The 19,599-nt window shown below is 35.4% G+C and overlaps 4 protein-coding genes, 1 long non-coding RNA gene and 1 other non-coding gene across 8 annotated transcripts; 3 read left to right on the top strand and 3 right to left on the bottom strand.

Moving 5' to 3' along the window:
- Positions 1 to 21: 21 nt before the first annotated feature.
- prx-13 (Peroxisomal membrane protein PEX13) lies at positions 22 to 1,886 on the top strand. Its single transcript, NM_063112.4, has 6 exons — positions 22 to 87; positions 139 to 221; positions 687 to 954; positions 1,009 to 1,147; positions 1,311 to 1,605; positions 1,658 to 1,886. Exons 1-6 carry the CDS (start codon positions 34 to 36, stop codon positions 1,809 to 1,811), a joined length of 993 nt encoding a protein of 330 aa, NP_495513.1. The 5' UTR covers positions 22 to 33; the 3' UTR covers positions 1,812 to 1,886.
- Positions 1,856 to 6,161, bottom strand: skpo-3 (peroxidase). 2 transcript variants are annotated; one of them, NM_063110.5, is made up of 13 exons: positions 6,053 to 6,161; positions 5,896 to 6,002; positions 5,613 to 5,744; positions 5,468 to 5,568; positions 4,791 to 5,213; positions 4,388 to 4,702; positions 4,101 to 4,225; positions 3,816 to 4,055; positions 3,525 to 3,759; positions 3,274 to 3,476; positions 2,360 to 3,221; positions 2,205 to 2,307; positions 1,856 to 2,148 (listed from the first exon to the last, which is right to left on the bottom strand). In NM_063110.5, exons 1-13 carry the CDS (start codon positions 6,117 to 6,119, stop codon positions 2,059 to 2,061), a joined length of 3,003 nt encoding a protein of 1,000 aa, NP_495511.1. In that variant the 5' UTR covers positions 6,120 to 6,161; the 3' UTR covers positions 1,856 to 2,058. The 2 variants fall into 2 exon arrangements, with proteins under 2 accessions (NP_495511.1, NP_495512.1); NM_063111.5 differs by lacking the exon at positions 4,791 to 5,213.
- Positions 6,162 to 9,127: 2,966 nt separating this feature from the next.
- Positions 9,128 to 13,089, bottom strand: linc-125. Its single transcript, NR_101709.1, has 2 exons — positions 12,989 to 13,089; positions 9,128 to 12,250 (listed from the first exon to the last, which is right to left on the bottom strand). It is a non-coding gene; the product is annotated as a long non-coding RNA linc-125 (long non-coding RNA).
- On the top strand, positions 9,144 to 9,235 carry F32A5.11. Its single transcript, NR_101710.1, has one exon. It is a non-coding gene; the product is annotated as an Unclassified non-coding RNA F32A5.11 (non-coding RNA).
- A 598-nt stretch (positions 13,090 to 13,687) lies between the features above and the next one.
- Positions 13,688 to 16,209, top strand: aqp-1 (Aquaporin). Of its 2 annotated transcripts, NM_063109.6 has the most exons (6): positions 13,688 to 13,725; positions 15,000 to 15,116; positions 15,168 to 15,294; positions 15,368 to 15,505; positions 15,551 to 15,881; positions 15,929 to 16,209. In NM_063109.6, exons 1-6 carry the CDS (start codon positions 13,705 to 13,707, stop codon positions 16,107 to 16,109), a joined length of 915 nt encoding a protein of 304 aa, NP_495510.1. In that variant the 5' UTR covers positions 13,688 to 13,704; the 3' UTR covers positions 16,110 to 16,209. The 2 variants fall into 2 exon arrangements, with proteins under 2 accessions (NP_495510.1, NP_001367603.1); NM_001381493.2 differs by lacking the exon at positions 13,688 to 13,725 and having other exon boundaries at positions 15,929 to 16,198.
- On the bottom strand, positions 16,117 to 19,184 carry ctsa-3.1 (Serine carboxypeptidase ctsa-3.1). The gene is made up of 9 exons (NM_063108.8): positions 19,017 to 19,184; positions 18,335 to 18,497; positions 17,740 to 17,876; positions 17,551 to 17,689; positions 17,417 to 17,508; positions 17,195 to 17,362; positions 16,970 to 17,153; positions 16,583 to 16,921; positions 16,117 to 16,537 (listed from the first exon to the last, which is right to left on the bottom strand). Exons 1-9 carry the CDS (start codon positions 19,181 to 19,183, stop codon positions 16,202 to 16,204), a joined length of 1,725 nt encoding a protein of 574 aa, NP_495509.1. The 5' UTR covers position 19,184; the 3' UTR covers positions 16,117 to 16,201.
- Positions 19,185 to 19,599: the final 415 nt, after the last annotated feature.

Genomic DNA, 19,599 nt, shown 5'->3' with positions numbered 1-19,599 from the left:
CGACATTCCATTTATTATTACAGATAAATTATAATGTCCGCACCTCCAACAAATCAACCACCTCCGCTGCCGCCAAGGTCATTTGATGTAATTATTGATAAATTGTTTTGAAACTCCTACTAATCGATAATATTTAAGAATCAAATGTCGAATCCAATGATCAATACAGGTTTTGGTTATGGTGGAGGATATGGAATGAATACGTTTCCAGGGTCTGGAATGTAAGTTTTATTTTTTAAATATTTTTTTTTTTTTTGAATGCTCTTTCGTAAATGCTAAAATGTCTGCGCCTTTAAAGAGTACTGTAGTTTCAAACTTTCGTCGCTGCCTTATTTTCATGGATTTTTCGTAGTTTTTCCGATAAATTAATTTTAAATTCAAGTATACTAATAAAAAAGAGAGAAGAAGCATGAAAAAACGATGAAAGTCCCTCAGCAACGAGAGTTTGCTGTTACAGTACTATTTAAAGGCGCACACCTTTTCATATTTAAGAAAAATGTGTCGTTTCGAGACCGGGTACCGTATCCTTGACGCAAAATCGTAAAATATCATGTCTGGGTAATTTACCGAATAAAGTCAGTACCGAAATGATAGAGAATGGGTTACTGTATAACTCAAAGGGGCCTACGTTTCGCGCAGCCTCGATTTGAAAATATTTTGTATTAATAAAATTGTATATTGTTTAGGTATGGTGGTGGGGGAATGTATGGAGGAGGAATGGGTTACGGTGGATTTGGTGGTGGCTTCAACCATATGGGATATGGTCAAGGACCTGACAGCAATTTTGCTCGACTTGCAGAAGAACAGTCTCGAGGCGCTTTTCAATCAATCGAATCAGTTGTAAATGCAGTCTCATCTGTCGCCAACATGCTCAATTCAACTCATAATGCAGTTTATAGTTCTTTTCGAGCAGTTATTGGAGTTGTAGAGCAATTTGGAAGATTAAAGACGCAGGTGAGTTTTTTATTGAAAAAAACAAATCTGATAATAATTATTCTATTGTTCCAGTTGTCATCAGTAGTTGTTTCTTTGGCAGTTTTCCGATGGGTATATCGTTTCTGGAGATGGCTACTGGTTATGTTGAAATTGAAACCAGCAAGTTATGCAAGCGCTGCTGAAATGGCTTGGGGAACATCACAACCGTATGGTAAGTGTTCAAATTTTGTTTAGAATTGAGAAATATAGTTTGAATATCTAAAATTAGGAATAATACGATAAATAATGATTCTGACTACATTTTCGAAATAATCTATATTCTTTTGGTTTATTTCTTGTACCATAATTTTCCAAAATCGTAATTTTCCTTCCAGCCACAGACGTTCTTGGTGCCACAAGAACTCCAGCAAGTGTCAACTGGCCTGCTGCTCTCTTCTGGGTTGTTGCAATTGGAGGACCATGGCTCATCTATAGATGTGTCAGTCAGATGGTACAAGCTGCTGAAGAGAAGAGAAAATGGGCAACTGGAGCCGCTCCACATTATACTGCTCAAGCACTTTTCGACTTTCAAGCCTCAAATGAGCAAGAGCTTAGCTTCATGAATGGAGAAACGTTAAGAGTGGCTCCAAAAGAAGAACAACCCAGAGTTAGAGGATGGCTTTTAGCAAGGTAGCATCAAAAAGCTCTCTGATTAGATATTTATTAATTCTTCATATTTTAGTGTTGCCGATGGAAGTCGTATTGGACTTGTTCCAATTAACTACGTCAGAATTGTCGGAAAACAATCACAATCTCCTCCACTTACTCAACAGAGCAATTTAGACACATTTGTTAACGCTTTTCCAGCAAGAGATTTGAATTCAAATATTCAATAATTCCTATTCATTATTTCTTTTCGTGTTTTTTAAAACGGGTAGTTCGAATTTCATAAACGTTTTATTTCGCACTATAATCATGAAACAATTCCAGAGAGAATGAAATTATAACCTAGTAATTAATTGAGAGAGAGAGAATTTGAAGTGAGCTTTTCTGCCCATACCCCGCATTTGTGACAAAAGGAATGTGAAAAATAGAACAAACATATTGAATTAAAAGTATAAATGTGCTGTCATTTTTTGTCGTTTAAAAGTCTCGCCACTGATTGAGGTCCATCGACGGAATCTGACTACATGGAACCATATGGCCCACTCGGAATGCTTCTCGTGGAATTGTCTGAAAATGTTTAGTAGTTCAAATTGAGCTTAGAGGCTGAATTTAATGTTTCTTACTGATATTGTGTTTGTGTTATCGCAAATAATTCTGCTCAGAGAGCTCTTGCGAATCTCGACAAGTTGACGGCGAGAGAACACTCCCGGATTTTCGTAATAGAATCTGAAAAGTGATATATTTTACTGAGTTTTTAAAATTTCAAATAGATACAAACCTGTCTCCATCTCGTGTTCTTTTGAATTGTGGGCCGATTATACAAGCAACAGTTGGTCCAACCAAGCCTCGAATGATTGGATCCTCAAGCAGTGCACCAACCCATAAATCAATCTTGTCAACTGATCCATATATTTCTTGCAGCTTGTTTCTTGTTCCAGTATTCAAAATTTCTCGTGATAAATGTTCAAAGTTGAATGCAGTTCCCATTCCACATAATTCTCTGTATTTAACATATGCTGGATGTCCATGATCTCTTCCTCTTTGAATATTGATTGTTGACAGATCAGTTGATCCAAACATGTTTTCAGTTACTGTAGTTGTTACTCTTTGTGGTCTTTTCACATTCTGGGAAAACATTCCTCTGATCAATGGATCGACTCCTCCTTCGTTTACAAGAACATCAGAATGAAGAGTTCCTTTTTGGAATGGCAATGCACCAAATGAAATATTACGGAATGAATTATCAAGACGTTGATAGAATTCTTGAATCATTCCATGTCCAAATCGGAATGCAGCCGATGTAAATTCATTTGCCACAGTTGAATCAACATCTGAATCATATCCTCTGTAATCTCCAACAACCGTCGCAAAAGATGCTCCTAGAACTTTTGGAAGCCATTCACGGTATACAATTGCTTGAACTTGAGCTCCGATCATTTTTCTGGCTTCTTGATAAAGACGTTCACCATCCCAATGTGGATTCAATCTTTTGAATGCTGTTACAAGACGATTGTGTTCTTCCGTGAAGATTGTATGCCAGGCAGAAAGCCCCACGAAAAGATTAACACGACTGTCTCCAGCAGTGAAGATCACAGAGCATTGGCCACGATTTCTGCATTTGTTCTGGTCAAATGGCAAGACTGAAACAATAAATTTAATTTAAAGTTTCAGTAAACAAAAAAAGTATCTTACATGCTTTTCCATTAAACATTGGAAGTTTTAAGAATCCTGAATTTCCATCTCGGAATTTCTTGGAATCGTGCACTGAAGATCCGTAAATTGGAGACGCATCAATATATCCAGTGTTCTCATTCAATTGCTGACGTGGCTTCAAATTTCCTGATCCGCAAATTGGAGATGACCGAGAAACACGAATGCATTGAGCCTGTCGGAAGCTGAAATAAATACATTGAAGTAATTAAATTTCCTAAAAGTAAACTTACTTTGCATTAGAATCGTCAAAAGTAATTGGAACCGACATACAACGACTCGTAATATTCTGACAAACATTGCATTTTGATGATGGAACGAGAGTTGTCTTGGCCATATCGTGGGAGATAAATTGTCCGAATTGCATGATAAGTGCATTGTAATCTGGTGATTCGACAGAAGCTTGAGAAGATGTCAGTCTTCGTGTAATCTCACGAGGTGATGGACGTGCATCAGTGAACAAGGATCCTGTAGTAATTCACATTTCGAATATAAACTACATGCTAAATAATCAGAGAGCTCACCAACTGGTTCAGAAACCTCGTTATCATAAATAGTCGGCAACAATCGTGTATATGGACGATAAGAAGCTCCTCTAAGTGGTTCTCCCTTCATATTATTACAAGTTCCATCAAGAGTACGGAACATAGCATTGTAGCAAATGTTAGCTTCGCAGTCAGCTTCATCCAATCTAGGAGTGCAGGCGTTAGCCGTATTGGAACGAATGACTTGATCCAGATCAACAGTTTGCCGACGAGTATTATCTGAAAAGTTTAATATTTACTATAATTCATTGGGTATAATTTCACCTTCTGTGGCAACCACAAGTCTTTCTCTCCACATGTCTTCTGCAGCAACAATTGGATCATTGATAATATCTCTGCATCGCGCATTTGAACCAGTGTTAATAAATGATCTAGTAGTTGGTGGTGGTCTGAAATATTAGGGATTCGTTAAAGTTAGTAAACCTAATAAATTGTTGGTAAGTTTTTGTTTGAGTTTAATAGTTGATAAGATTCAATCACCGTATCAAAAACGATTCCATTTGAAAAAAACGAAACCAATTCTATATTAAGAAAAATTAAGTAAATCATACGTAAATTCCCTGGTGAAATGAGTGGTTGCTGGCGCTTGAGTAGTTGTAGTTGTAGTTGTTGTTGGTGGTGGGAATGTCCGTCTTGTTGTGAAGAATACTGCTGGAAGTGGCCTTCTAGTGACCGGTTGTCTTTGAACAAAGAATCGAGTAACTGGAGCAATATCAGGAACAAAGGCAAATGTTGGAATTGGGGTTGTTACGGTGAAAACTCGTGGAGTTGGTCGAATCGTTGGTCGAATGATGTTTGTACGTTGACGTGGTGCAGGTCGACGATTTGCAAATGGACGGCGGGTAACTGTTTGAAGTCTTCTGGAACTGGATTTGGGGTGTATTGGTGTTGATGAGTGAAAATGAAGAAACAAAAATGATAAAACAGAGAGAAACTGAATGGACATGGACTCACGAAGTTTCAAAGTTTACAGTGGTGCCTTCAAAAGCAGGTAAAGGACCAGAAGCGTCAGAAGCACCGTCTGAAAATGACGGAACAAATTGCTGAACAGGTACAGGAGCAGGTGAGGTGGATGTAGTTGTCGTGGCAATTGTTGTTGTAGTTGTTGTAGATGTGGTGGTTGTTGGTGGTACCGTTGTGGTAGTTGTAGTTGATTGAGGGGTTGTAGTAGTTTCAGTTGTTGTCGTGACTGTTGTTGGGATTCTTGTCGTCGTGGGAATTACGGTTGTTGAGGGGACCGTAGAAGCAGTTCTTGTACTATTGAAGAAAAAGAAGAACTTGCGAGTCACCTTCTTCCCCTTTGAGCCAAATGAGCTAGCAACTCTGATCGGTGGCCGTGCGGTTTTATGAACAATTGGAGAGTGAGTGGTGCTGAGTCTACAATAAGCGTTACGAAAACTCGGACGATAGGATAATTGCAATTTTTCTGTTTTTTTTTCAAATAACCTCTTTTCATTTTTCTCTGTTTCCTCCTGCGCAACCAGTTTTTGTAAATATACTTCTCGCATACTTGGGTAAAAAAAACGTCGAACGACACACAATAGCAATACAACTGTTCGCATGGTGGAAAAGCATTGGAAAGACAAAGCGTTGGTGCATGGTGTGTTGGTACAGGAAATAAAGAAACTTACTTGGAAGTTGTTGTAGAAATAAATGTTGGTCGACGAGTAACTGGTGGTGGACGGGATTGTGGTGGAGCTGGGCGTTGTGTTGTGACAACTGGAGGTCTTGGCTAAAATTAGTATGTTTTAATGGAAAAGTTAAAGGAAATTGAACCGTTTGAGCTAATTTTCGTGGTGGAGGCCTTCTCATACGATTTGGTGCTTTTGTTGCTGGTCTGATAACATTCTTTCTTGTACAAGTATTGCAGGCAAGTTGGCAGTTGTCAACCATCCAGTCAGCATTTGTCTGAAAGTGTTTTAGTTGTTGTTACAATAGGAATTCTTATATTCCATTTCTGATGTACGATTTTTTCGTTTAATTTTGTGTGTAATTCTTGCAAATAAGACTTCTGCTTGAAATATTTAATTTTCAACGTTTGCAATATGTGAACTGTCACCTTGCATTCTCCAACTGAAGCCCAGAATCTGCACCATTCGTGATGATCGCAACATCCATTCTTCAAGCAATGAAATCGAGATGTTACGGGATTATCATCATCAGCTTCTGAAATACAATCCCTAATAATTTCAAGGTGTGTTTTGCTAGTGACTCACCACAACCCGATGGCATCCATAAAAGAATTAGAAGGCCACACGCCGCCAACGGTTTTGTCCACCACATTCTCTGAATTCTCATCTTCAGTCTAATTGTGCCGATTCACACCTATTATTCAAATTACGGAATAAGACGAAGGAGGAAGAGGGCAGGCGTCAATTGGTTTCGAATTCAATGTCAATGGGTTACAAGCGGCAGGAAAAGACATGCAAAAAAGTGAGAAAAAAAATGTAAGAAAGGCGATCAAAAATCGGAGGAACGATGGAACGGAGGTTGGATTTTTTTAGGATATGAATCAGACAAAAGTGTTCAAAGAGAAATTATAAAATTAAATCCAGAATAATTCAGAAAAAGTAAGTAGAACTATAAAAATCAAGTGTCCATTCCGGTGACGTTCGCTCTGTAACGAAAGTAGTGTCTTGCAAGTGCAATGAACTGTAAACAGATTCTTCCATTACGCATTGTCTCGAACTCTCTGAGAAAGTGAGAATGTCAGATTGCTACGGAATTCAGAAGACAACCACGTTGTCTCATCATATAACACAATTGAATCGGTGTCTTCTACTTTTATCATCAAGTGTCCGTGCCGCCTTTTGGCAACATTTCAAGAGGTCTCTGCACCCGAAGTCGTCGAAATTTCCGACGTTTCCAGAGTACATGCGACAAAAAATTATGGCGGAAGAATAGATCAAAGCACATTGGAATAAAGCAAAGATTGAAATGGCAGTCTACAGCGGTTTCTTGGTTATAATGGTTGTAATTCGGAAGGTGAAAGGGTACTTTTACAAGGGGTACCTTGTGATATGGGAATAAGAAGTGATGAAACGGAGGCTACTAAAATCAAATGGCAAGATGTGATAAAATGGTGAGAACGGTCAAAGAATGGAAGAAAAACCGTTTTATCAAATACATATATAGTTTCAAAGAAAAAAAAAACAAGGTTGATGCAACGTGGATAGTAATTATATAATTAGGTTCAATCAAACTACCAAGTTGTTTTCACAAGCAAAACATCTAGTTTTGTACAATATTTTTCATCGAGAAGCAGAGAATTAGGTCTTGGGTATTCTTCAAGAATCTTGTCTTTCACTAACATACCTTATTTGCTTCGAAAAAATATTTCGCCTTTTAAGGATTTTCTCAATTTTTGTAAACTTTAAATTTATTTCGACAAGAGTTATTTTTTGAACTGTCAACTGTTTAGACCGAAATTGCAACAATTTAGTTTCTTATAGTATTCAATCTTAATCTTTTGTAAAATTTAATCAATATTTACATAAAACGATAAACTTATGTCAAAGTAGCGGAGAAGAAATAGCGCATTTTCGTTAAAATATAGAATATTAAAAGTTGGAGAGACTTTGGTTCACCTTGGGAAAAAGTTACTGGGAGAAAATGCCGAGTTTTATCACTTTCTCGTCGTCAAGTTTTCCTAGATATTTTTAAAATCAAAAAAAAATGTCAACAGAGATTTTTTGGTGGTTTTTGACTTCAGTCTTAAATAGATTTAAAAACCATTTCTAGTTATTTGCTAAGTACTGCATTTTTGCAAAGAATTAGTCATTTTGAACTGTGATCCCTGAATTCTTGTACAAATTCGTTTCAACTCCATTTAAAAAATCTTGGAATCGAATTTTAGGAATTTTAAAGGAATTTTTTTTAAATTTTTCCACAAAGTATACTTTTAGAAATTCTTGGAATCTCAAAATTTTAAAAAATTTGAAACCTACAAGTACTAAAGTAATCAGATCACATCAGAAGTGATCTAAATTGACGCGCTGAACTGTTTGCCATTAAACAAAATGCCTTCAATTTTTTCTTTTTTTCCTATCATTCTCGATTTCTTTCTCTATTTTTTTCTACAAATTGGTCACGGTCAATAATCCGTCAAAAGAGAAACAATCAGGAAACCACACAAAACTACTTGCTGATGATGTCGTTGACAATACGGCAAAACGGTTGAGACAGAGACTGTGTGTAATAGGTTTCTTGTGAAAATGAACGCAAACAAAGAAAGACTTACTGGGTATTTATGAAAAAAGATTTCTAATTGACAAGAGTACTCATTAGGATGACCACTAGGAAGTCAAGAAAAATGAAATTGATAGTTCTAATTGAAACTTATTGTAGGAACATTCTCCGAATTCGTTTATATCCATAGGTTACACTGGCTCCTACATTTCCGGCCTGATTTTAAAGCCTGTATAAAGTTAAACTCTTGAAGACCTCCTTAGAAGTTTTCATATTTTTAAATGAATCTTGAAAGTCTGTGATCAAGAAATTTCTTACCCTAAATAGAATAATGTTTTATTTAAATTTGAAAATCCGTTCAAATCAGTTGTTCAGAGGAAAAATTTAGCAAAAAAACCGAAGAGACCCAGAAATAATTCACACCTCTTTCAAAAAGTAAACAGGAATAACCTTTAAAGTATGAAAAACAACAGTAAATTTACTGGTCAAAAAATAATTAGCTTTAGTTATTTGGTGTGTAATTATTTTGGGCCGTCCGTCTACCTTAAAATTCTCTGCTTGAAAATTAATATAAATAATGTTGAAGTTATTGAATAATAGAATGAAAAACGAATAGTTCAGGTGTTGATTAAAAAAAACGAATTTTTTGAAATATTTAGGAAAGTTTAGGCACCACATGGAAAAGTAAATTGTCACAGCTAAAAATTTGGAGCAAACTATTTTGGCTTTATTAAATGTAACAGATTGAAATATATTTTCGGAATTATTTGGTTGGAAAACTGAATACTCTCTAAAATGTGTTTTTCAGATATTTCCTATTTGATTGTTCTATCAACAAGAACAAAAGTGTAGATAACATCAGTAAGAAGGTGTTCCATTAATAAACAATTACCCTCTGATACCATGTCATTCACTAGCTTCCAATAATCATGAAAACAAGGTTGTAAAAGAATGAAGAAAACTATTTCTTTTTTACTCGAATCACATCAATTATCACTTGCTAGTATGTATAGACACTTTCGAAAGCTTGATTTGACGAATAGGTGAAACCAAGGAGAAAGTTGATCTGATAACGAACGAAGATTACTGATTGAAAGTCTTTGAAACTATGGTTTATTTGATATGAACAGGCAAATAAGAGAGACAGATCAGTAGCGAAAATGACAAAAAGTGTATTTTCGAAAGTAAAATAAGACGGGAAAAGTGAGAAAAGGAAAAGTACTTGAAAGTCTGACAAGAATAGGAGAAGAGAAAACATATGCGATTGGTTTCAGCTTAAATTTCATTTTAAGAGTTCTTCAATACCATGACTGGAAATTGATCGGTCAACAAATTACAATTATTTTATAAAACATTCAGTTAAAATTTTGTAAAACTATATTTGGAAAATATTGAAGCAGAAAAAATGTGAAAGCTTATTGGGCTCCAAAATGATGACTTGGATCAAAAATTGGTGAAGCTTAAGAAAAATTAAAGCAAGTATTGCTTTAGACTGCGCCCAAGTTAAACACGACTTTGGTCTAACTCATACTTGTTATAGTAGCAAAAAAAAATTTCAAAAACGATTGACACACGTTGGATCAAACTTGGGCTAAACCAAGTCTTGCTAGTTTTGCTAACGTTTGAAGTTAGTATTTTTGGGAAACAAAATAAAAAAGTGTTCAATATTTTATTTCTCCACTTTATTTTATGAAAACCTACAACCAAGAAGCTATCCTGTGAGGATTTACATCTAATAACAACAAGACTACACAAAGTTTTCTGATAAATCTAGAATTGTCATACAAACATTGTCGTCGGATCAAAGGGAAAGTTGTGGCATAATTATCTGGATGGGGGAAGTGCTGATTCTTTTAACGATCACTTGGTCACCTGATATACCTGGGAAACCATTTTCCCTCTGCCACGTCATATGTTCGAAGCTTCCGTTCTGCATACTTTTCTACACAGTTCTCTCGTAATTCAATATGGAATTGGTTTTGATTCTTAATTTGCGATTCTCGATTTCTGCCATTTGAAACCCGAAAAACTGTTGACAGCAAATTGGGAAAAGCGGCCGCCGCACATTTCGATTCTTGCGTCTGGCTTTTGTGTAAAATAAAGAGAAGAAGTTATCTTGAATGGACGAAGAAAAAACGGAGGAGGAAAAGACAGTTGACTGAGGTAAGGTCATATTCCTTTTTTTCTGCCATGTAAAAGTGGCAAAGTGTCAAGAACACTTATTACTATGGGTATTAAACGCAAAAATTATGGTAGTGGTGTTGAAAGAGGATTTATCGGTATACCGAAGAGAAAATGTGATAATAGGAAGGAATTAATACATTAACCAGTAGAGATTTTTACCTTTTCAACTTTCTGATAATTTTGAAGAAAAAACAATAGAATGAATCTATATCATTATGATTCTTGCACCTATTAAAATGTTTTGCTGCTGTTAACAAATTTACTCGTAAACTTTTACTGTGAGCGCCAAGTCTTAATTATTAAAAATTCATGCCTAACATTTGAAATTCATAACCAGGAAAGGTTTCAACTGAAAAAAATTTGATAGTAAAGATATTGAATACGCTTAGAGGCGCTCTAGTTTAATACTTTCAGTTGCATATACTTGCTCGACAAAATGAGAAGCTTTGGTAATGTTGGCAAAAGTTCAATCAATCTTGGGTTATATTAAAAACTTCTGTACCAAGTATATATTTTTGAGGAAAGTTGTGCAAGTCGACACCAAATGTATGAATTTTTCTCTACCATAGAATATGAAATTTATAGCAAATCTTGCAAATCCTAGAAGCTAAATACCCTGACTATAAATAATTAAAAAAAGAGTGTAGTATTTGTAGAGAACAAACCAGCAATAAATTACGAATTGAGGTCTCCTGTCGTGTATTTTATCAACCAGTGGCCACCTTAAAATGACCATTACTTTTCTAACCTCACTTTGAACTCCGCCCATTTCAAAATGACCTCGACACCTGTCTCTGCGCATCTCAACACTTTTCGGTATCTTCATTACTTCTTTGTTTCAAGTTCCGAGTCAAAAAACGTCATCAATATTAGGTATTTTTTAGATTGTTTCCAGAATAGAAACTCTCGCGAGTATCACGAAGACACTTTGTAGTTGGTGGTGGACCCGCGCTTTGCGAAACGTGTTTGTGGCAATTAATTGGCAATAAGTTTCGAACGGTAATACGGTAATTTGTTTAACTGATTGACTTTTAGAGGTAAAGCGTCCCTCTCTTTTTTTTACAGAAAGCAAAAAGAAACTAGAACTGTTACACTGATAAAAGTTAGTTGCAGCAAGAAAAATGAGAGTTGCTTGATAAGCGGGACAGATGATCTTCGGGAAATCGTAGGAACAAAGTGATCGGATAATGAAATAAACAAATTGAAACTTAATGATAAGATAGCAATTTAATTGATTCAATAAATTTCGAATACTGTCTGAACAGTATCATTAAATACCACTTCTCTTGATGTAAGTAAGTTCCAAATGGAAACATTGCAATTGCAGGGAGAACATTCTTTTGAGAGGCATTGAATATTCTGTTACCTACCTACCCTTAAGACGGTCTCAACTTGTGCCTACACGCTTACCTAAGAGGTGGCAGGCAAAGGCGTAAGTGAACTTCCGTGGAATTTTTATAACATTTTTACCACATTTTAGATTAAAACTAGAACTGGAATAAGTCAAAATGAAAGATTTAAGTATTCCTCATGGTGGGCTAAATAGAGGGACATTATTTTTAATGTTAAAAAACATGGGTAAATGCTTCAAAGCCTACTATCTTATATTAAGTGTTTGCAAACATATAATAAAACTGCTTAACAAATCCAAGTAACTCCTCCCCAACGCAACGTTTTAGCTATTTAAAGTTTCCTTGAAAAATCGTTGAAAAAACTCGGAAATGTGTGAATGAATTTAGGCTGATTTTCTTTGGTTCGTCGAACACAATGTCTTTTTTGCAAGAGGTTAGATCGGGATGGTTTCGGAAATTAGCATGAAAGTACAGGCAACAGAAAGTACACTGCGATCTATCCTTCGTCGTTTGCCACACCCCGATTCAGATGCAAATTCAGAAGTATCGGCTGAACGACGTGGCAGATGAGATGCCAAGGTCATGTCGGCTGGAAACGGGCGACCGAATGGGCTGGAACACGTGACATCCGAGACAAGAATCGAAATGTTACAATGATGATGATGATCTCGTTAGGAACATGGTTTGGGTCTGTAACTCTGTAATAATTACAAATCGCATGCATTTTCCTAATATATCTGGAACGGTGTATTTGATTAAAGGCAATTTTGTTTGCGTTCAATTTTTTGACAATTTTGGCAATAAAATTGAAGTCCACTCAAACTGAAAAGTTTATCAAAAATCTATTAAACACTTCAGCACAATGCATTAAAATTAAAGTATTCTTTTTGATAGGTTAGTTTTGTAGTTTTACATGATGAAATTCTTCTTTTAGAGAAAACATGTGCAGCAACTGCTCAGGCAACACCTTCCGAATCATCAGTTAAAAGGTGATTGAAGTTGGATAAGAAATTACGACTATCCATTTTGGGAATCAAGAGAAATATGTTACTTTTTTGTAAAGCTGTCTATATTAATTTCCTTGTATGTGATAGGGTCATAAAATTAGGAACAGTAAACGCAGTATAGGGTAATTTTCAATAGCATTTAAAATTCTATCGTCCAATTTATCGTTTCGACAAAGTTGTCCTCATTGTCACAATACGTTATGTGTATTTTCAAGATCAGTTAACATGTGATTTTTAAGAATTGAAATTTGTTCGAACAACTCCTACCTAGACTAGATTTTTTTTGAATAAAAAACCAACAGATAGACAGATTTAATTTTCAGTTTTCTCTTCTTTGTTATTGACCGAAACGATAGGTATCTGACGGACAGTTCAGATAGTATCTTTTTTCTGAGAAGAGCCTTATTTTTCCCTTCTTTACCTTTTCGTATTTTTTCGCCGAATAAAGAAACCGATTGACTCCTGACACCTTCAGTTATCATGATCAACAATCGACTTGATGGCACCTTTTTCAGTGAACCTTTGACGGCGACACGAAAAAACGAACAGCCTTGAAGATTCGAAAAAACTTCGACGAAAACGATTCATCGAATACCTGTAATTATGAGAGGAACAGTTTTGGTAATTCTCATTAGAACGATGGATAGTGACAGTTTTCGAGAATTGTATACGTAGTAACGAGAAAAAAAAACGAAAGATGAGATACCATGGAGATCTTTGGTTACTTGCCAGTTTACGCCAAGTTTTACAACTTCAGTGAATTTCAAAAAATGAGTATTATAAAGTTAAAAATGCGAATATTTGAAAACTATATGAAAATTAGTTGAAAAATAGAACTAAAGCCAATTCTGATCAAACATTTCAGCTGATCTTTTTCATTTTACTTTTCAGAACTATCATGCCACGCTTCAAACACGTTGCTTCTCTTTTCATAATCTGTTTATCATTCCGCATCGGAAGGCTCGTTGTTTACAGAGTTCAGTTTGGTAAAAAGACCTCAAAGTGTGCTCAGAGAGCACTCAAATTCTTATCAATGAACACACTGCGGCTCACGTGTTTTACAAGTTCTCTGATCTACCGTTTCCCAAAGCTTTATAAGGGAATCAAAATGGTAGATGCTGAAACTACCTTCTTCAAATGCTTCTACGATTCATCCGGGTACGTTGTGAAGTGTGATGTTCGCATATTTATTCATGCCAGAGTGTTTTAAGACAGCTTATTAACGGATTAGATGAAGTCACTGGTGTTTGGCTTTTTACTAAAATTTTTTATCACTGGAATAGTGTAGTGTGCCCGAAGAATCGGATTGCGGGCAACATTATTCTTATGCCAGAAACTTTTTGAGTTTTGCTCTTTGCCAAATATTTTTGTGAATTTTTTTTCGCTTATTCTTGAGTATGCAAAATTTGATTGTATTGTATTTTAAAAAGATATTCACCAATCTTGGCCGTGGGCTGAATTTATTGGATTAATGTGATTAAATTTGTATTTGGTACAACAGAAGTGTAAAAACTTTGAAAATCAAAAATGCTAGACAATCTATTTTTAAATTTTCAATTACATTCATCCCAAAATGGAGAAAATTAATAGTTTTGAACTGAATACGGTATCAGATTTTCATAATCATATTCGAATTCAAATTCAAATTCCAGTAGATAAAAGATCCCGAATTGATTTAATTTTATTATACTTAATTAGAAATTTATGTAAATTTTATGCAGTTATTGATATACATGTTGTTTTTTTTGCTGTATATTTCTATTCACAAAAGCTTCTTCCGTCTAAATGTTGGACTTTTTGAAACTTTCTGATCACTGCCAAGGTTTTTTTCCTTGATTACTGTAGGGATTAGTTTTACTTAAAGTTTCACGTATTTAATATAAAACGTTTGTGTCAATACGCAATTACAACGTGGTTTTATTTATTTTGATTTCTTTATGTTACAAGTTTTTAGTTAAAAATATATCTATGTTCAAAATGTATTCTCCGTGCGTTGTCTCAATCGAAGAGGAAGTTCCCAAGGTACAGTAGAGCTGCCAACAAACATTTTTATCGTACACCACCAAACACACCACCAGACTATTTAGTCTTCTTTCTTTTCCTTTCAAAAAGTACACCAGCAAAACTGTTTGCCGCCGGTACTTCCTCAAATCGTTGTCTCTTTTTCTTATATCATAACACACAGTTTTGCCCAAAGAACTGACAAAGTGTACTTGTCGGCTTTGGTTACCTTACGGGATTAACATTTGAAAGAAGATTGGACGGTGCCATCTTCATTTCAACCTCCCGCCTTCTTATCAATTTCATTGTGTGCGTGACACCAACTTTTTTTAATAGCAGAAAAATGTTTCAGTACACTTTTCATTTTGATAATCAGCAGAAACCCTTCTGTTACGAGCAGTCTGCACCCTATCAATCTAACAACATTTCAGAAAATCATGACGGCCGAGGAAGATACTTTGCCTGAAAGGCTGAGGTTTCACGGAGTTCACACAAATATTTTGGCAAGGAACCTCATCGCCGAGTTTTTTGGAACATTCCTTCTTTGTGTTAGTTTTAAGTTTCTTGAATAGTAATTTGAAAATTTGATTTTTTTTTAGTTTATCGGTCTTTCAATTGTTTTCCAATTCCATGCTGGCGGTGGAAAGACAACTGAATGGATTGGAGTTAACATAGGATGGGGATTTGCAATTATGTTTGCAGTTATGGCAACAGCTAGGATGTCAGGTAATATTTCTGTGAATCAAATCTTCTGCTCAATTTTCTTTTTATTTTAAGAACTTTTATCAACATCTTTCAGGTGGTCATCTCAATCCAGCTGTTTCCCTTCTACTTTGGTCTCTTGGTCATCTCAAACTTGCTTGGGTGCCACTGTACGCAATTGCTCAAACCGCTGGAGCTTTCGTGGCTTCTCTTGGAATGTACTCTTATTACTATGGTATCCTACTTATTCTCCCTGTTGAAATTATTTTGAAATTTTCAGAACAATTCAATGCATTTGATGGAGGTAATCGCACAATCCTCGGAGCTACTGGAACAGCTGGTTGCTTTGCCAGTTATCCATCTCCAAATCTTGGAGTATGGGGTCCATACATTGATCAGTGCGTCGGTACCGGAGTTCTCGCATACTTCCTCTGCGTTGTTATTGATGAGAGAAATCAAATTCCAAAAATTTGGCATCCAATGTTCTTCGGATTCTTGGTAATGATGATCGGAACTGGATTTGGAATGAACATTGGATATCCAATTAATCCAGCAAGAGATCTCGGACCACGACTCTTCAGTTATTTTATCTATGGTCCAGGTGTTTTCCAGTTAGTTCACAGTGTCAATTCACAAATATCTCATATAATGATTTCAGCTCTCCATACCCTAACTATTGGCTAGCTCCAGCCATTGCTCCATTTGTTGGTGCTCTTGTCGGTGGATGGTTCTATCATTTCTCCCTTGGAATGCACAATCCTGACATCGAAGAAGCCGACGATATTTTTGTTCAACAACCACCAAAATCTGTAGAGCAACAAAAATTGCTTCAAGCTTAAATCTAATAATTATGTACATTTTTATTGAATTTTCAAATGTTTAAAAAACATTACTACATATATAGTCTTGAATCAATAAATTAGAAAAAAACTTAGAAAACGATGTTGAGCAATACAGCGAACATAGAAATGAAGAAAGCAACAGTTGATGAGGATCCACTGTCAACCAAATCAGAAAGTTGAATGTTTGGATTGAAATTATCTTGACTGGTATAGTTGATAACAACATTCTTTGGAGCCCAAACGAAGTTGGAGATCATTTGAACTGATGGTCCTGCACGATCATATGGAACCATGTGTCCCGCTCCCTTTACAGTCAGAAGATCAATTGTGATCATAGCATTGTTCTTATTTTTGCCAGAGTAAGTTTGAACATATCCAGCAAGTTGTTGGTTGTTACTGTAATACCATGGGGTACGTGGCCCACTCTTAAAATATAATTGGAATATTATTTAACGGTAGAAGTGACTTACGGTAAGTCCATTATCTTTAGCAACTTGAAGAATGTGCTTGGCATCTCCCAAATAGTTACAAACAGTATCGACATCTCCATTGTAGATTAAGAAACGGAAGTCGGTTGTGAGATTTGTGATGATATTGTTGAAGAATCGATTGGTAGTGTTGTATTTCAGAGTATAATTATTATAGATAGACATTCTACAATCTTCCCATGTGTTTTTCTGATCCTTCCATGCTTGTGGAATGTTGAGAGCATTCTGCACATTGTCACTGTTCAAATACTTTGACACAGCATCTTCATTCCAGCAAAAATATCCAAATTGATTGTCATTTGAGAAACGGTTGACAAGAGTCTGAACAATGAAGCAAGCGTTTCAATTAACAAACTAAGATAAACTAACAGCAGTGTTCTTTGCCAAATTGGAAGTTCCTTGGAAGTTTCCGAGTTGTTGATATTGCAAGTTCTTCTGGACCGAAGATACTCCTTGCATAGCACTTCTCTTGTGTCTCTTTCCTCCAGCTGGTGGTGGGGCTTGAAAGACAGATTTGTCATAGCATTCTTGGTAGAAGTTGTACTGGTCAAATCTGAAAATTACGTTAAATATATAAAATACAAAATCTCATACCCTTCATTTCCTAAAGCGTTTTGCGAAATGAGTGGTTGAATGAGGTTTCCGCAGTATGAGCCATCTCCTACGTAGTCAATTTTATTTTGAGAAGTTGTGAATTGAGAGAAATCAAAACTGTCAACGTCGGCTCCCTTTGAACAGTTTGCTTTGATGTCGGCCCAATTCCTGAAAAAATAAGTTCAGTTTAAAACGAACAAAACAGTTTTAAAATGTTCTTACTGCTCAGAGACACGTCCATGGTAGGCACTCCAAAGGGTAAGGGCATTGAGAAGTCCAGCTACATTCATGAATCCGTTTCCAATTGCAGAACCCTAAATTAGACATGTTTTGAAGTAATTGTGTAATTATTTTACCTGGAAGTTTTTGTTTGGAAAGGGTTGATTGGGATTGTTGATTCCTTGTACAATCAAATCGGTCAACATTGGAATATAAATTCCTGCATACGATTCTCCAGAAAGATAGAATGTTCTGTTCGTATATTTAGGTTGAGCACTGAAATTTAACATTTTTCTGTTACGTATCTAGACTTAAAATTCAATTACACATTGAAGAAGTTTGTGAGAGCCTGATAATTCTGTGCAGCTGATTGATCATCATTAGCTTGGAAGTATCCTGGAGTAGTAGTGTCATATGAATAACCAACTCCAATTGGGGATTCTAAGTAGAGAACGTTGGCTTTCTGAAATTTTAAATATTAAATTTATAGTTTTTATTATCCTAATACATGTCCCTGTCCCTTTTTATGTTTCAATTTGGTTTCATTTTTAAACTACACAAAGTTGTGTTTTATGTGCCTAAATTTGTTATCTATACAATAAATGAGGTTTCAACGATAAATTGCAAAAAGCAATAAAACTTGAAATTTGCGTAAGCAAGACTATTTTCTATTCAAACTTTCTTTTCTCTATCAATTCAACGAGAACTAAATATCATAACGTGGTCTTCGAATGGTAATTAGCAAACCGCCTTTGATCGAAAAGAGTTGTAGTCTAAACTGAAAGTTATGATTATCATTTCGGTTTTCATAGGCAACCGAGTGTTACAGGAATCTGATTTGAAATTCTTTTAACTACATAATAAAACTCTGGTCTTTGGAATTGCAAACAGCTTATCCTTTTCCCCAAAAATAATAATTACCGCATTCCATGCATATGGGTTCTCATAAAGAGTTTGTCCATCAAAGTTAACATAAAATGGACCAAGTTCTTCGAAAAGTCCTCCAAGAGATGAGCATCCTGGCCCTCCATTGAACCATACCAATAATGGATCAGTATCTGGATTTGATCGAGATTCTGTCAACCTGGAAGCACAATTTCTTTTTAATTTGTATTTCCAATAATTTTATCAGTTTTCGCATGGACAGCGAAAAACGTTATCAGTAAATTTTTAATTGTATTTGCAGAGAATTACACAAGAATTATGACTGAATTAGATGACTACTTGATGCTTCGTGAGGTGGAAATTTTAAATTAAACAGAAGAAATAGTGACAACAAAATGAATTGATGATTATTCAATTGAGAAATGACATTTCAAGGGAACTTTTGAAATTTTGATGAGAAATACGTTTTGAAGTTCAATGAGTTCCGAAAATAGAATGATCTTCAATCATTGTGTAAACTGCGAAATTTCACAAAAAAAACGTGCATTCGAGTAAGGAGTATACTTTTCAAAGAAGATCTAAGAAACTATATGAAAGCAAAAAGCTGGAATTTTGAGAAATTTTGAGAACTAATGAATTCGAAAAAAATACATTCACTAATGGTTCACTTGAAAATAAGACTTCAGATTTCCAGATTTGCCGAGAATATAAAACTCACATATAATGCATTTTCCATGTTCCATTTGCATTTGCATCGACATATCCAGAATATGACTTGAAATTGGCTTTGAACAAAAGACCGGGCAGATTCTGGATCAAATCCTTTTCTCCTTGAGATAGGACCGTCACAACTAGAAAAGCTACACCAAGTAGAGTTCGACACATTCTGAATAAAATGGACTCTCAATGATCAGAATTAATGAAAATCGTAATAAAAAATCTATAAAAATGCGGTAGACTCTAAAGAAATGAAGGTTGCATAGAGTTGCTAATTGATAAGAAGAAATATGCTTATCACTATAATAATTCGCTTTTTGAAGCCATCCTTTTTATGGTGTCGTATTGAAAAAAATGTGTTGCGAGTGCCAGTATGGAAACAAAGTTCGAGTCGTAAAAAATACTACAATTCTGGCTGAATAGATGTGGGTTGGGTTTACCTGTCAAGAGCAAATAATGACAAGAAATAGAGAAAACTTTTTGGTTCTGATCATTCTCCACGAAAAAGCTTTCAAACTTAGAAACTTAGAATATGGAAGTACGCTTTTGAAGTGACAAATTTTTTCATCACGCTTCATTGTAGC

The sequence above is a fragment of the Caenorhabditis elegans genome, chromosome II (genome assembly GCF_000002985.6).
Source record: "Caenorhabditis elegans chromosome II".
NCBI lineage: Eukaryota > Metazoa > Nematoda > Chromadorea > Rhabditida > Rhabditidae > Caenorhabditis > Caenorhabditis elegans.
The sequence above is the reverse complement of the archived record's forward strand: the minus strand, read 5'-3'. Positions and strand labels throughout refer to the sequence as shown.